At 55.5% G+C, this 15,967-nt stretch overlaps 1 protein-coding gene across 1 annotated transcript in view; it reads right to left on the bottom strand.

Moving 5' to 3' along the window:
- The window catches only part of LOC100901313 (max-interacting protein 1-like), a gene marked incomplete at its 5' end in the record, with an annotated part of 44,060 nt that overhangs the window by 21,750 nt on the left and 6,343 nt on the right, over nt 1-15,967 (bottom strand). Inside the window, one exon of the mRNA XM_029111994.1 lies at nt 819-1,128. Coding sequence (XP_028967827.1) covers nt 819-1,128 — 310 coding nt within the window. The remainder of the gene's footprint in view (nt 1-818; nt 1,129-15,967) is intronic.

The raw sequence follows: 15,967 nt of genomic DNA, 5'->3' as shown, positions 1-15,967 counted from the left end.
ATCCTCTCGGGACCGGTGCGAATACAGAGAGAAGCGAGTCGCGACCTATAGCGAGGGACACAGGCGACCGGCCGACCGACCGGCCGACTGACTGTTTGACGTCAAAGACGCTCTCCGCATGTAATCACCGACCGAATCTGGTTCCGGCGTACCTTTTCCATCTTCTTTGGCTCTCGCTTGCACACTTGCTCGCCTGTTCGGCGATCTATCTGCAGGCTAGCTAGCGCCAGCTTGCTTGTTGTCGACGGCAGGCAGGCAGCAAGCTAAGTGCTTTTAGCAAAAAAGCTAGGGAGAAGGAAGCGGTGTTGGAACAAACCCGGGCTCTCTGGCTGCCGGCACGCCGAACAAACGAACAGGGACGCGGGGGTGGTCGGGGGCCTGGCGAAAGGAAGCAAAAAGGGAAACGCGGAAAAGCGCCAAGCAGCCACTACCGGCAGCAGCGAACAGGGGACGTCGTCAGCTGAAAGGGTGAGTCTGCAGGGAAATAGCGCCCGCCGCGCCGAAGCAGCAGCTACTGGCCGTCGCCCGCTTCTGCTGACACAACAATATCGGCATTCGCAAACAATGCATAAATCGCAAGCTCATTTCGTAGTTTTACTTCCGCTTTTTGCGCGTAACACGTCGCATGACGACTTTCGGCACGACATCGCGCTCAATCGAACCCCGGCGTTCGTTTTGAAAAAAATTATCAGGCGCACAATACGGGAAAGGTCCCCCGTATGAGTCCCCCTGTGGGTGAGTGAGTGAGTGAGGGAGACCAACTCGAATTCCCGAGAGAGAAGCCCTGTGGAGACAAGAAGCTCTGAACCGAAACTCACCTGATTCCGACGTTGAAGCCGTTGACGTTGAAGATTGCGAACTACATTCAGACACTGATCGTCGCTTCAGAGGACCTGTTGTGGTGGACGGAGGTGGGGACTCGTGCCCACAGCTTGAATGCGGCGGAGTTAGGATCTGAGGCGCGTACGGCGACGACGGAGACGATGGGGTTGTGGACGTGGCGCCAGAATGAGGCGAGTGCACCATACGCCCGAATCCCAGCTGTTCTCGGAGTCGTTGCAGATAACGGCGTTTGCGGAGCAATTGGTCACGGTGTAGACGATGCCGCCGTTCCTTGTCCTCGAGAGACTGAAACAATCAAGACGTGACGTTAGTATGTGTATCACGTTGTTTGACACGATCCCACAGAAGCGTACGATCGCCGAAAGTCGCAGTTCAAGCCGCTGGCTTACTCTAGCAAGTGACCGACCGACGCACGGACAAAACATAGCAATCATCATCGCAGTCGACAATAGTGATCACGTCTCAGCGTTCCGTCATTGTCAGCTGTTGAGTTTTCTGGATCGCGATCGATTGCCTTTGTCTGACTCTTGGATCTCGTTCTTCCCCTTAGGTCGTTGCCGATCCAGCCGCTCACTCGTTCAGCCAACGGCGCGGCGTGCTCTTTGGAAAACCGGGCATAATTGAAATAATCCGTATGAGTGAATCAATTATTTCGTGGATAAGCCCCAGAAATTACGGGTACTCGGCGTTATGTGGCCGGCCCAATCAATCCCTCCCGCTCCTTCCAGCTCTCGAGGCGGTGTCGTCACGTACTCTGTTCGCGGATTTCTGGACAGGAGCGAGGTCGAAAAGTTGCTGCGAACTTTTTTGCGTCCACGAGAGCGCACACATCGCTCAAACCACTGCCCGGATCCCCGAGACACCGATGATGCGGTCGAAATCCTTCTTTCGTCATTATTCTCCTCTTATCCTCCAGTGTTTGCGAAGCACAACGACACAGAAAGGTATTACCGACCTGGTTCATGAATCAGTGAACCAGGAAACTCCGCTCCTGTGCTGGGAACAATGGCTTAAGGAAACTCGAGCGACGCAAGACCGTTGGAATAGAATCAATGAGCAACAAATGAGGAGGAAAAGCTCCGATCATCGGCCCTCGAAGACGGCACCACAGTAAAACTAAAAGAATAAAACGGAAACTCTCAAGAATGATGAGTTGGCTCAGGTTGTTGGGGGCTCCTCAAGCGGAGCTTCTCCTCAAGCGCTGGGACAATCCGAAGACTGATGCACAGCAAACGTAAAACCGATTTTACGAGAAGATCAACAACATCGAACAAAGGCAAGCACGCTAAGCAAATGACTCGTATTGGACTTCTAAGCAGCTAAGCGAAGTACCCATCGATCCCACGGATATCGAGCCGTCCGACAGAAAGCTCTCCGCGACTCGGCCAACGCTCCAAACGGAACCATTCGGGCTATCCTCGGAGTTAAACCGTTCGGGGACGCTTACGAAAGCGTGCGCGGAGCGATTTCCACGTAACACGCGAAGTCCAAATGAAGCTTAAAATGTCATTGCACCATGTTTGCGAAGAGAGATGTGAGATGTCATCGGTGTCGTTACCCCCGGCTGGCCTCGACCAGAGTCGAGTCCGGGACTCCGCGGCGACGCCATAGAATTTTCCACCTCAGCAGTGATATATGCTGACTTATTAGTTTCGTCTAAATACGACAGACGACGAAAGCAATAAGCGAAATGGAAAGATGATGACATCACAATCCGGATCAATTGTTCAACATTCGGTCGCTCGTCCGCTCGCTCAATCGTCCGCCATTTTCCGACTCGACCGAGAGCTGACCAAGCGAAAGTACATGCGAAGCCACGTCTCTTCGAGAACGAAAACTAACGGGCACGTTGACGGACGGACGAACTTGACGAATGAATGTGCTACCAGGTACGGAGAACAAGAAGCGCCCGATCGAAGTCGATTCCCACCGTGCTCTTGGGGTGGTGGTGGTGGTGGCGATGACGACGACGACGAGGATCATGGCGATGATGATGACGGTGACGTCGACGGCAATCATGACAACGGCAACGAGAACCGTCGTCGGCGTTTGGTCTGCGGCGGTCGACGACGATGACGATCAGATGTGCGATCGCTTCATCTCAGCCTCAAAATCCCCGCCGCCTGACAATGACTTGTCAACGTGATTGCCAAGTACAAAAACTTTTCCATCCATCCGAGTGCGCTCGTGAATAATTTACTTGATAAGTGTCACTCCATGAGAACGGTCGCCTGGTGAAACTATCGAGCGATCCAGCGATTTAGCCAATGAGTCCTTCATCTGGTTCTCTCCGCTGGTTCCCTCGGCCCTCCCCCCTTTCTCCTTTTCCGTCTTCTACTTCGACCAGAAACCGGGCGGATTCGGAGATGGCGAGAGGAGACGAGTAATCTCCAGTTTCACCACAGGGCGCTACAGGAATCGCGCGCGCTCGCTCGCTCGTTGAGGGAACTACGAAGCTGAACAAGACAATCGCAAAAGTTGTACGTTACTATCTACTACGAGTGCGGATGCGCTCACTGCCCGCGCATGCCACTGCGATAGCATCTCGAAGTCTGCAGCAGTCGTAAATTCCACGGGTCGAGCAATCATGAACTTCGTCGAGATGTATCTTCATGCGACCATCGTCATGAACATCATTTCCATTACTATCGTCTCTCATATTCGGCAGCCGCCGACCCCGCTCCCGGTGATGATACGCTCGCGCAGTACGTGTTCGCTGTAACGCTCGGGAAGGAACCCGGGAGCGATCTCGCAGCCTTTGTTCGTCGTCGGCCCAGGTATTGCTAGCAGCCAGGTACTTATATTCGTGTTTCTTGTCGAAATCGATTTCGCCGCCGCCGCCGCCGCCGTTTCTGACATTCGGTCCCGCAACGAAGCAGTCGTCGACGTCACCGGTGCTTCAATAGCTTCGGCAGGCGTCGCGGAGGATCTCCATGTGCTCCGCTCCGGCCGCTTGAAGGCGGCGCGGAGACAAAAACGCTCGAGTCTCGGGCCCGTACCCTTTACGGGTCCCAGTGGGTTCCGCGATTCGCTTCGGGAGCGATCAGTTGCTCCCCTGAAAAAAAAACCCACGCGCTCTCGAGCAGGCCGGCCTGTTCGCACGTCTAATCATCATTATTGCGACCGATGATGCGCGTGCAATCTTCTATCGTATAAGCGTAGCAACGTGCCAAGACGTTCCACCTCTCGTTCGCAGACCTGTCGACGGATGTCATATCGCAAGCGGCGAGTACGGAATTGAGGGACGGGGGAGGGGGGTTAGGAGAACGGGGAAGATAGACCCGAGCAACCTCCCAGGACCTCTACTATCTTCCGGTTCCTCTGTGTAGGAGAGAGACCGACAGACGCAGTAAGCGCTCGGCAGACTGCCAGCAGCGCTATAATTGTCGGCGGACGGTTTTCTTTGAGTGAGCCAATTTGAGCTAGAGCTTTTCAAAGCGCCGCGTGGAGTTTCCGCTCCATCTTTCGTTTAAAGTCTCGCCAAGTTTTTTACTTTTTCATAATTCGTTTTGACGGATGGCTTCTTGCCGTCACCCGTCTCCCTCCGTGGCTGCCGCTCAAACTGCCGCGGCGCCGCCGTACCATTCCTTGCTTGATTTCGGTGTTGGGGGAGGGTGTCTCGTCCTTGTGAGGACAGGGGGTTTTCGGTGTCGCACGGCAGCCGCCCGAAGACGGAGCCGCGGCATATATTCCGCGCCCGGCTAATCGCCGGAGTGTGACCGACAGAAAGTCCGCGAGTCTACCGGAGCGCAGATGAGCGGCAGAATTAAGACACACGGATGTGCTTCTCGGAGCCCGCCATCAATCTCGAGGAAATCGGGGAACTATACGTCTCCGCGAAGACGCATGTGGAATTCGAGCTTGCTCTAATGGAGAGAACGCATAATGGCGAACCGAGAAGGCCGCGATCGGAGCACGAGTACGAGCCCGCTTCTTTTGAGATGCACATAGTGGAACGTGAGGATAAGGAATATGCATGGGAGGCCGGACGTCTGAAACGAGACGTGGGTTTCCATAACGCGCGGTATTCTGTGATTGAGTCATCTTACTCACTCAGTAAGATGAAGTGTCGCTTGAGCTTTCGCAAGCCACCGCTCGCAAGTCGTTCCGCTCCACCGAGAACGCGACGTCAGATATGCGGAGCCTAATTCCATCATGGGGAAGCCATCTCGTACCGGAGACGAATTCGCAATATCCACCTCGTGGTCTCGCTTCCCGGGCAGTCGACGTTTATCAGTACTCGCGAACGAAAAGCATCCGCGAGTTCCGTTGCCGGCATTATTCCTCTGCAGTTGTGCTGCTGCTGCTGCTGCTGCTGTATCGGAGGTTCTCCTCTCTCGACTTTTGAGGCCGCTGACAGACGCATCCTGGCGGATTGTGGTGGATTTCCCTCCGGGCAAGGCACCAACGAAACGAACGCGTCAGCACTATGCAGCACCGAAAATCAATTTTCTGTTACAGCTGTTAGACTGTTGTGTGGCGTCGAATCGGCGCGACGATAGGATTCGCGGTACGCAGAGGCGGAATGAATGGATCCCTGGCTCGCTCGCGGCGAGAAAGCCCCGGGGTGGTAGGGTCTGTTCTGTCCGTCCAGCGTGCAACGTGGCTGAGCAGACGACGTCCGCTGCCGCCGCCGCCGCGAGATCGCATATGCCAATCATGCAACCCCCCCTCGCCCTCTCAGTCGACCTCCCGGCATACCCCGTTTCCCCGCTTGCCCAGGTTGCTTGCTGTCGCTGCTGCCGACGGTCGGACGGCCAGTTGGCCGCTTGCTCGGTCAGTGGCTGCTGCTAGCGTAATTGGATCAGAGCTTCCTCTGCTGCCGCTGCTGCTTAGGGTTGCAGCTTCTATGGAGATCCACTCATTGTATCTTTTTCCTCTCACGAGACGGCTCGCTGTCTGTCTAGGAGGCATATATTTCTATTTATTACTGGTGGCATCTACTGCATTGGCTTGCCGGCAGTCGGTCCCTAGCTCCAGCCGACCGTCCAAGCGTTCGTCCGTCTGTCAGTCATTCGGACGTCCAGCCGAATGGCTTCTCCTTTGGGAAGTGGCTCGCTCGTCTGTTTGTCTGACCGAGAGACCGACCATCGGCCTGCTCGACTGTTTGCGTGCTCGACCGTCCGCCCGCCCGCCCGCTGCCTGAGTGTTGTGTCGGTCATTCGTTGCCCGGTGGTGGTTGTGGTGGCTGGCGTCGATGGCGGTCAGTTGCACGGATGCTTCTCCCGCCTAGTCCTGAGGCGGCTTTTTCCCCTCGTGAGCAGACCCGTCGACCCAGCGACCGACCGACCGACCGACCAACCAGCAGTCTTGCTTGCTGACCACCCTCACAATCTCTCACCTCAGCCCACGGTTCCCCCGAGCTCGTATCGCTTCCACGCTTCTTTTTCAAGCAGGTGTCAATATCAGAACAGAGTATGCCGGCGCTTCTTACCGCTGACCGGCTCGCCTGTTGGAGAGCCTATCCGGCTCCCCTGATTCGCTAGTTGGATAGCTGACAGACTGACTGGTCGGTGGGACGGTAGGGCGGTCGGCTGGAAACACAAGCGGGCAAGCAACACGGCGACGTCTTTCCTGAGCTTGCTTTACGATTTAATCCTACTTTACGGCGAGTCTCAGCCTTCCCGAATGTGTCGCCGTGTAGTGGTAGTACCAGTAGACGACTTGACGCGTTAGCTACGACTAGGAACGGACGATAAAGACAACGACGACAACAACAAGATAAGCGGAATAGATCGGATACTAGCGCCGCTGCCGGCTAACTTCCAGAGGTCTCCTTCGAGGTTCTGACCCTTGCGGTGGTAAGAGATCGCGAACCTTCCCGCGTACCTCGAAAGACCGATTATTTCGTCTTTTGACTCGACGGCGAACGGAAGGAAACGACACCGGACTCACGGACCGACGGATCGAGTCTCGGAAAACCATCGGCAACAGAAGGACGATCGGGGCCTCGGAGAAGAATGTCGGAATTGATTGCGATGTACGTTAGGGAAAATCTGTCGCGACTCGATTCATCGGAATGAGACCGGGCTGCTTGGCCGTTTTTCAAAAGCGGGGCCTTCGACATCATCGGCACGACTATCGCCGTCGTCGGTCGTCATTGTAGCCATAGTCGTCTTGATCTGATCTGGGTCCGTTCCTTCTTGGCGACGACTCGACTGGACGTGGTCGACTCGTCATTTTTGAATCGCGGCGAATATTAGAATCTTGTCCGCCTTTTATCGGCTTTCCTATTTTCTCTGTTGTCCTATCACAGTCCCCGCAATCCTCTAACGTCGTGTCTACCATCGGTCATCCGGACATATCTTTTGGCCTGACGCGTCTGACGAATGGGTGAGCTTCTCTCTGTATCTGTAGATTCCTCATCGATTCCCCCCTACCACTCACCGCAGGATCGGGGCTCATCGGGAAAGCAACTGGATCGCATGCCGAGCGGATCCCCGAAAGCTTTGCACGAATTGATTTTCGTGGTTGAGATTTCGGAATATGCCGTCCACCTCGTTGAATGTGAACACTGATCGGAATGTCCGTGATTCGGTTCCGCGCGTCGAGCCTCTGATGCTAAGCCGCATCGATCCCTCCGCGATTCCAGGCTCGGAATCCCCGCCTTCTTCCACGGGGGCCCCGTCATCCGCCACGCTCCTCTCGTGACCGAAAGGGGAGTCCTGCGCCGTTCCTCCAGGACCCCAGCGGCAGCCGCCGCCCGGGATACGCGACACGACCGGAAGGGAGCGACACGCGTATTACTTCGTAAAGAAGGAAGAGCAGAGTGACCGACCCCCAGGAAGCTATTTGGGCTGTTTGGCTGGCCAGCCAGCTAGTGAGCGAGCTCCCTGGATAGTCGGCGGCCGCCAACCGGTCGGATTTCGACCCGAGAGACCCGACTTCTATTATCGACCAATTTCAAGTGGAGCTGACTGAGTGAGTGTTCCGACCGAGCATTTCTCGGTCACTCGCCTGTGTCGGTCGGTGGGTCTCTCTATCTGTCTTGCTGGACAATGGCTGCTACCCAGTCTCAAGTGCTCATTAGAGGATGCAGCACTGCCTCAAGGGGCGGCCTACTAGATGGTCGTCCGTCAGTCCGTCCCTCCGGCAGGCCAGCGGTCGCTCTGTCAGCTCGCGGAACATCGCAGATGCGGTGGCAGGCGGCCGGCCGGCCGGCCAGCTGAGGGTACTAGCTCGGTTAGCCAAGAGGTTATGACAGCTGCGTGACCGCTATTCGAAACCGTAGCTCGCCCAGGAAAGTATTGCTCTCAAATCTCTTCGACAGCCCCTCTCATTCGTAACCGCGGTCTTCGTTGTTCGAGTCACAAGAGAATTTAATTGGAACTCTAGTGCCCGAAAATCGAGGGCCTCCCTTCGGATGGAAACCGATGTCACCGATTCGACGCCGGAGTCGAACCGATCGGTGCCGACATCCGGAGCCCGAACTCGTGGAAGAACTCCAATCGCAATTAGGCACTACTTCACCTGGCGACCTGAATACACTTACGCACTCCGGAGGAAGCCTCGTACTCCTGTTAGTCAAAGGGACTGGCGAAGGAAATTCTTTTGTTGCAGTGCCCGTTCGGCACCTGACGAACTCGATCCCAAAACGGGACCTAAGAGCAGAAAAGAAAAAACGACACGGTGGTGACGATCGAAGGATTATCAGCCGGTACGAGTCAACATGGTCAACTGGAAATTCTCTGCGATTTGAGTCCCCTCGGAGCTCTCCTTCACGGAAATCAGGGAATTCGGACTCTCCCGGGACTCGAGGTCGAGTCGTTGCCATCAATCCGTACCCGATCGTGTGCCTCGCAGGAATATGAGACGTGGATTCTCCATCTCCATCAAAGCATTGACTGCAGCTCGGGATTCACCGTTCCTCTGTTCGGCGCTGCTCGGTTGATCCATCAGAGCGAATCAGGGTACGGAAGAAGAGTACGCACACGATAGCCTTTGTTTCATCCGTTATTCCGAATATTCCTGATTGACTTTTGGCTCGTTCGTTCGTTCGCCTGCAGCGGCGACAGCGCACCCTCGCTTATCGGCGCGGGCCGTCGCTCCCCCGACGAGATACATGATGTGAATTGTCGGCGTTTTTCTTACACGAGCTGACGGCGATTAGACGGCGCACGGTCGCGTGATATTCACGATTGCCGACTCTTCATTTGCACTTTCCAGTCCTCTGCTCGCTCCCTCGCTCGCTCGAACGGCATTGTGAGGAAGCGGTCGCGAGGCCCTTCCGGGGGCTAGAGAAGCGGAAAGCGATGAAGAGCCCGAACGGAGGGAATGGCAGGACGGCAGAGGAGGGACATCGCAACACCAACGACTGGAAGGAAACCGGGGGAAACGACGAGGCAGATGAACCGCCTAGGACGAGAATAGTGCGGGGAGGTCGAGGGCTATCAGGATCTCAATTCATCAGCGTTAGATGGAACGAACGTTGCCTTTTAATGCTGTTTTGCTTATTAAGGGAGTGGATTTCTCTCAAATCTTCTACCTCGTCGTCCTCCCAAGGGGGGCACACGTTTCCCACTGGCCGAGCCTCGCCCGGCGTCTCCGTTCCCTTCTCGCGGGGAGAACCATAAATACTTGATAAGTCTTCTTATCCTCAACCGGAGTTCGGCCGACGCAGCGGTGGGTTCGAGCACCATCGGGCACATCGAAACATTCCGCTCAGCAAAACAGCAGTAAGTTGCAGCAGAATGCCTCGATTGTTTGACCGACAATCTTCGGAGTAACGTGCTCGCCCCGAGCGGTGGCGCAAACCCGCTCGACATACACTATCTTATTGGAAAGCACGCCGTGGACCTTCGAGTGTCTGTCGTCCCCGTCCCTCCGCTCCCGAGGAGGAGGAGAGACGGCCAGACAGCGCCAGGAACGCATAAAATCTGAGGTGGATGCGACAGCATGCGATGAATCGACATCGGAGCCCAATTCTTGTTCATAAAGGATGCTCCCCCGAAGAGACGGCTCCCAATACCGGAGCAGTAAAAGACATCTGCTCGTACGGGGAGAGGCGGACCCGGCTCTCCCCGAAGAGCTCCGAGAACGAACTCCGTTGCGGGAACCGAGCCGAGAGAATCCAGCCAGGCTTGTATATTATTTAGGAGCCGAATCGAGTGTCTTCCGTCACTACGATTCATCGCGGGAACGTTATCCCTTTCTCAGTTTCTCGAATACTGAGTGAGCCTTGGCGCTCGAGTTCCCGGCTTATTCCTTAGGTTGTTTGTGATCCGACAATCAATGGGGAGCGTTCGCGAAGCGAGCTTCGAGCCTGGCCGGGTCATTTTCTTGAAGCTTCTGTTCTAACGGTATGAGCAGCTTACTGCGACGATTCCGATGAATATTCACACATCTTCCGCCTCCAGGGGCGCTCGCTTGCGTAATTTTCTTGCGACATAATTCACTCAATCAGGACAAACTTTGTCCCGCTCGTATGCCCACGTACGCGTTTACGTATTCGTGCTCGCAGGCCGGCGGACAGGCGCGCGGGCATGCGTGAAACGTTCGATTTCGCTCCGTGCATGCATGTATATATTCGATTTGTCGCGTATTCCTTTCTTCATCTGATAATAGTAATCGTCTTCTTCTTCCATCCAATCCATCGCTCTCGTTTCCCCCCTCCCCCGGAATTACTCATACTGGCGTTCCCCCTACGGCTCGCATGCTAATTACACCCTTCCCAAGTTGTGATGGACAAGGAACCAGTAAAAGAAATTAGTTCGAAGAGGGAAGCTAATTGCATGATTCCTCTTCTTCTCCTTATCGATAAATCAATTACACTTCGACTTATGCAACGCGAAACAGCTCCGCACGCGAGAGACTTGGCTCAAAAACATGCTAGTATGAGAAGGAAGAAGCCGGATCCTAAGATCAGTAACTTAGCTTCTGCATACCACGTTTTCGAACTTGTTCTCGGAGAAAAGCACATTCTAGAACTGGCACAACGACCGGAAACCAGGCCTGGCCAAAAGGGTGAACGACCCGAGGCGATATCGTTTCCCTCATCCGAACCTCTAATTTCCAATCCCTGAAAGCTTATCCGCTTCCATCCAAAATTCAATTTCCGAAAGTATCGATTCCGATGAGGCGTATGACGGAATCCATCAGGCGCTTCCTACGGTCGTCTTCCCGACCGACCTTAGGGAAAATCGTCTCGGGGAACCCGTCACGCTTGAAACTCCTGTCGATATCCTCCTCTGATAAGCACCCCATCGTCACAACGTCTCCCCGGGTGGGCATCTCCTTTGACCCATTGACCTGTGTCAAACTTTTAAAGTCTGACCCGCCTTCAACGATCCTCCCATGTCTGCTCCGCTCATTGCCGTCGAGGTACAGGTCCCCCCACCCCCGCCGCAACTCTTCCCCCCAAACTCCCCCCCAACGTCATCTGCCGATGACGGTGATCAGGCTACCTGTCGCGAGGGCTTGGGGGGCGAGGGAGATTGAGGTGGGGAATTGTGACTGAGCGGACAGCTGACGTGGTGAATGTTTCAACCCATAGCCTCAAGTATTGTCAAGCGGTCGAATGCTTGAGCGACCGCTCCCGCACTGAGTGCATGCGCCAATCCATGAGCCTGTTCATCCGTCTGTGGGTCGATCGTTCTTCTTCGTTTTTGATTTCGCCGCCGTCGGTCGACTCTCCAGCCATGGACGCCATATCTAACATGCCCGACCGAATCCCGACAGTGGAGCGCCTGCGGGCTAGTGACAAAAATTGCACTAAATTCAATTTTAGCGCGACGTGCTGCACGAGTACACCCGCAATTCCGAACTACGCCTTGGAACGCCAGAGAGTCGGCTTTTGATTTTTGCCAGCCAGCTAGACTCCTCGCTCGTCTTCCTGCCTACCTGCTCGTTCGCCCGTGCGTGCACCCGCCCGCCCGCGTCGCGGCCGACGAGGCACTCCTCATGTCGTTTACGTCTGCTTACCTGCACCTTGCCCTCCCCGTGTTCCTGTACCAGCCTCGGTCCGTCCGTGCATGTAGGTATGTTCAATTGCGTGCGCGAACGAGTTCTTCGCATCCTCTCGTCCCCTCCTCGTTTTCGTCGTCGTCGTCCTCCTCGTTGTCGTTCTCGTCTTTATCCTCCCAGGGGCTCCTCACAAGCTGCTCTCTCCTCGAACGTTTTCAACCGGCTCCGAATCCTTATGACGAACGGTGTCGCGCCGCCATGGGCGAGACGACGCACGGTGTCAGCTGAGGTCGCCGCACGAGAACACGCTCACTCGCCTCAGGAAAAGTTTCGTTCCGAAATACCCACCAGGACCGAACTCGTTACAAAATATTTGTTTTTCCGGGAAGATCCGCAGTATTCATGGCCCTCTCCCGCATAGTCAGGCGTCACCGCATGTTCCGAGAACAGCTGCGCGACGGAGGAAGACCGTTCCAATTTTTGACCTCTGTAAATGTATTTTTCCGCGCCTCGAAGCCCTGACACCGCTGTTTTCTCGCACGGTCCACAGATGGATCGCATCCCTGTCGGGAGCGATGCCGACCCTCGAGAGGAAATGGGTCTTCTGCCCTCAGGAAAATATTTTCGCGTGTAAAGCTCTCTCGTTTGATCAATAATAATAGTTATCGCTTCGGCGGAGTTGAGCGGATCCTGCGCGGGAAAATGACCTTGTGATGGCTCCTATCACCGCAGAACTTGGTGGTGGTGGCGGCGGCGGGAACGTGGCAGGGTATCGATTGGTGGACGAACGCTGGAGACTTTGCACAACGTCTGACCAACTAGTTGGTTGATATTAGGTCTTCGTTTGCCTTCCTGCTCGCTCGATTGTTCCCCCGCCACGGACATGACAAGCAAGCGGGCCAACGGAGAGCGGGCGGGTCACCCGCTAAGACGGCCCGACCTAGCACAACTAATCGAGTCCTGCCGCGGGCTGTTGTGCCAACTGAGATCGAGGAACATTGACGAAATGATGCGACCGGCCAACCGACCGATTGACCGACCGACCGAGCGTCCCCCCAAGGAACCACGAAAGAGAGCCGAGCACCAGGCAGACGGCATGACCGAGACACGTTTCTTGCCGGACCAAGCACGAGACGATGGAGTTTCGAACTTTGAAAGTTCAGCGACCCGAGCCGCTGATTCCCGAGATGTTCAAGTCATAAATCGTCGTGTCGTTTTAGCCATAATAATAATCCCTCAATTCTTCTCCCGCCTGCTCGGTGGTGAGAACGACGCCGGCCGTACGCGAGCGAGGGCCGAACTCGTGACTGCCGATCATAATTCGAGGATGCTATGTAGCGGTCGTGGACTACGTACAGTTTCAGAGTTCAGATTAACGACCCCCGGTGTTCGTCGGCGCGGGCGACAGCGGACCAGCCGGTGCGACGGAATTCCGATGTCAACAAAACAAGATAAGATCGCTTCGAGCACAAATGCGCGTGCGCCCGCATCATTGTCGAGGTGGCGGTGGGCGGCGTGGTCTCACCGGCACGTCCGCTTTCCAGTACTGGGTGAGTGTGCGTCGATGTTCATGTGGTGAGTGTTTGTGACTGTCTGCCTCTCTGCTCGCAAGCCAGCCTGCCTATCTCGCTCACCAGTGGTACAGTACACGCCAATAAAGCAAATTGCATCTTCTCCTTCCTTGCTCATAGATGGAAAATCCCATTCGATCTCTATCTGAGATATAGACGGGCGGTCGCCGTCCGTTCGACGGTTCGTGCAACCCACCGACCAAGCGTTCGACCGACTGACGGAGCGAGCGAGCGAGGAGAAGGGGGTAGCTAGGGACGGCAACCGAGAGACTGCGAGTGGGGACGAAGATAGCGAGTGGGCAAGCGACCGCCCGAGCGAAACTGACGTCCTCCGCTTCCACAAAATATCAACGAAGTCATCTTGCTGATCAACTGCTAACGCCACCGCAGCTCTTCCTCTCGGTCATCGTTGTTGGCAGCAGCAGCAGCAGGAGCGACAACGTTGTCCTCCTTCCCCTCAGGGACGTTTTGCCGATTGCAATGGAAAAACGTCTCTTGGATGACCTTCTTGCTCCAGGGAGCCTGACGGCGAGTCGAGCGGCTAGCCGGGAGGCTGCTTGCGCGGCGGCCTACTGTTCGACGGCCGGCCGTTCAATTTCAGCTATGGATCCCGGATAGAAGAACAAAACAATCTCAACATCCATCAATTGGTGTCCGCCCCCGTGTCCGCCCCCTCGCCTGCCCGCCATCGACCCCTTTCCCCCTTCCCCCTCTCCCCACTCACCCGCTGCCATTGGACAACCATCGATTGCTCCATCGAGTCATCGAGCGAACGCGGCCTATCGCGCCGACGTCTTCTGGCTGGCCTCTGATTAAACCATCAATCGGATTATTCATTGATCCATCAAATTGTCGATAAGTCCATGAACTCATGAGAAAGAGGTGCCTGGATCGAGCATCGATCGTTTCCTCTGCGAGACTTCGCTCGATTCATTAGAGCGCGAATCTCCCCGTTGATCGATCAATCCATCTATCCATCCATCAAGTCATTGACTCATCCATCGTCGCGGCTTCGATTCGCCACCACAGCTCCGCGCAGACAGCGGCGGAGGATAGCGCGTCACTCCAGTCGTCGTCGACGACGAGGACTCGCCTTCGCTGGTATTCTCGCTCCATTGAGAAGCTTAAATCGTTGATTACGTTCAGGGAGGGGCAACAGGAAGGCGTCGCGCACGTCCTAACCGCAGGTTTCTGTTAATTAATTTTGTTCTTCAGAGGCATTCTCTGCCCCTAGTCGTCGTCGTCGTTGTTGCCGCCGCTGCCGCCGTCGTCGTCGTCGTGGAGATTCATTCAGATGAATAATGGAGTGTGACCTGCAGCCACCACCGTTACCACCACACCACTGGTGCCGAGGCCCGCGGCATCAACTACAACAACGACAGCAACCGACTCAGCGGGTGACGGCTCTGGTGATCCTGCGTACGGAAAGGCCAACAACGCTCACAACGCTCACAACGATCAAGGCCAGATATGAAGTACTATTCGGGATTGTTGTTCATAATGGCTTGAATACGTGATCGCGCGGCTTAAAGTTCGTGACATACGTAACGGAACGGGCTCGGTGCAACGCTCCAGGATCCGGTACCCATCGGAAGGTCGCCCCCTTCGCATTGGTGGTCGTCGCTCCCTCGATTCGTCGGATGGAACGCTCAACGATTCGGTAACGCTGAAAATGCTGACGTTCGTCGATCGGCGCAGGCCTGGGTCTCTGGGAATGATTCCTTTCATCCCTGCCCCCCTTCGCCCCCTCTGCCCCCCCCCCTCGAGAAATCCGCCCGCCACGCCCCAAGTTCTTCCGCTTCTCCGAATTCCCGCCTTCGTCACGGTGGCTCAAAAATTAAATTGCTCCGAACAACTAAATATGCTGAGCAACAAAATGGCTGCGGCCGCCAGAGGAATTTATGGCCGCCGCGAACGTGGTGGTGTCGAGTCCTCGCTGTCCTGAGCCGACGAGATTCTTCTCGCTAGGCCTGCAGCTGCTGACCGAATTTTTTCTCGGTGAATTCGTTCGCTGGAACAAGTTGACGAGCTTTCGGAGGCGACAGGCTGCGGCGACGACGGTGGAAGCCGCAGGAGCGGCTACAGCCGACCGCTCAGTAGGATCAGTGACTGACTCGGAGGCTGGTGAATGGTGGCGGCGGCGGCGGCGGACGAGCTGCCGACGACGACGAGCAGAATTACGCTACAAGCAAGTCGATGCTTTATCGTTTAGTGATCGCTCAAAAAGTTTTGCATGCTAACGAGTAGCGCGATGAGAAAGAAACTTCTTTGCCCTTCAATGTTCGTCCCTCTTGCGTAGACCCGCGTCTCGAATATTACTTCACTCCTTCCAACCCCTCGCCCCGTCGTCGTCGTCTGTGTCGTAGACCCATCAACCCCGAAAGCGGCGTCATTTGCCATGCTTGTTCCCCTCTCGTAAGCTATCTGATCCGCAACCCGGAGATTCTTCCCTCGACGATGCGTCGTCGTTTCCGTCCTGTGAAATTCTAGCGAGCAACTCTCGGTCACGCTTCGCTTCACGGCAATCCCGACAGCGGCGTGAATGTCGGCGTATCGCAGAGCGTGTTCGGAATCAGCCCAACTGATCCTATCGGCCAAACATTCTTCTCGAGTCGACGACTTTCCACAGAGCTCCCACCACAGCTTGATCT

The sequence above is a fragment of the Galendromus occidentalis genome, unplaced genomic scaffold (genome assembly GCF_000255335.2).
Source record: "Galendromus occidentalis unplaced genomic scaffold, Mocc_1.1 scf7180000077478, whole genome shotgun sequence".
Lineage (NCBI taxonomy): Eukaryota > Metazoa > Arthropoda > Arachnida > Mesostigmata > Phytoseiidae > Galendromus > Galendromus occidentalis.
The sequence above is the reverse complement of the archived record's forward strand: the minus strand, read 5'-3'. Positions and strand labels throughout refer to the sequence as shown.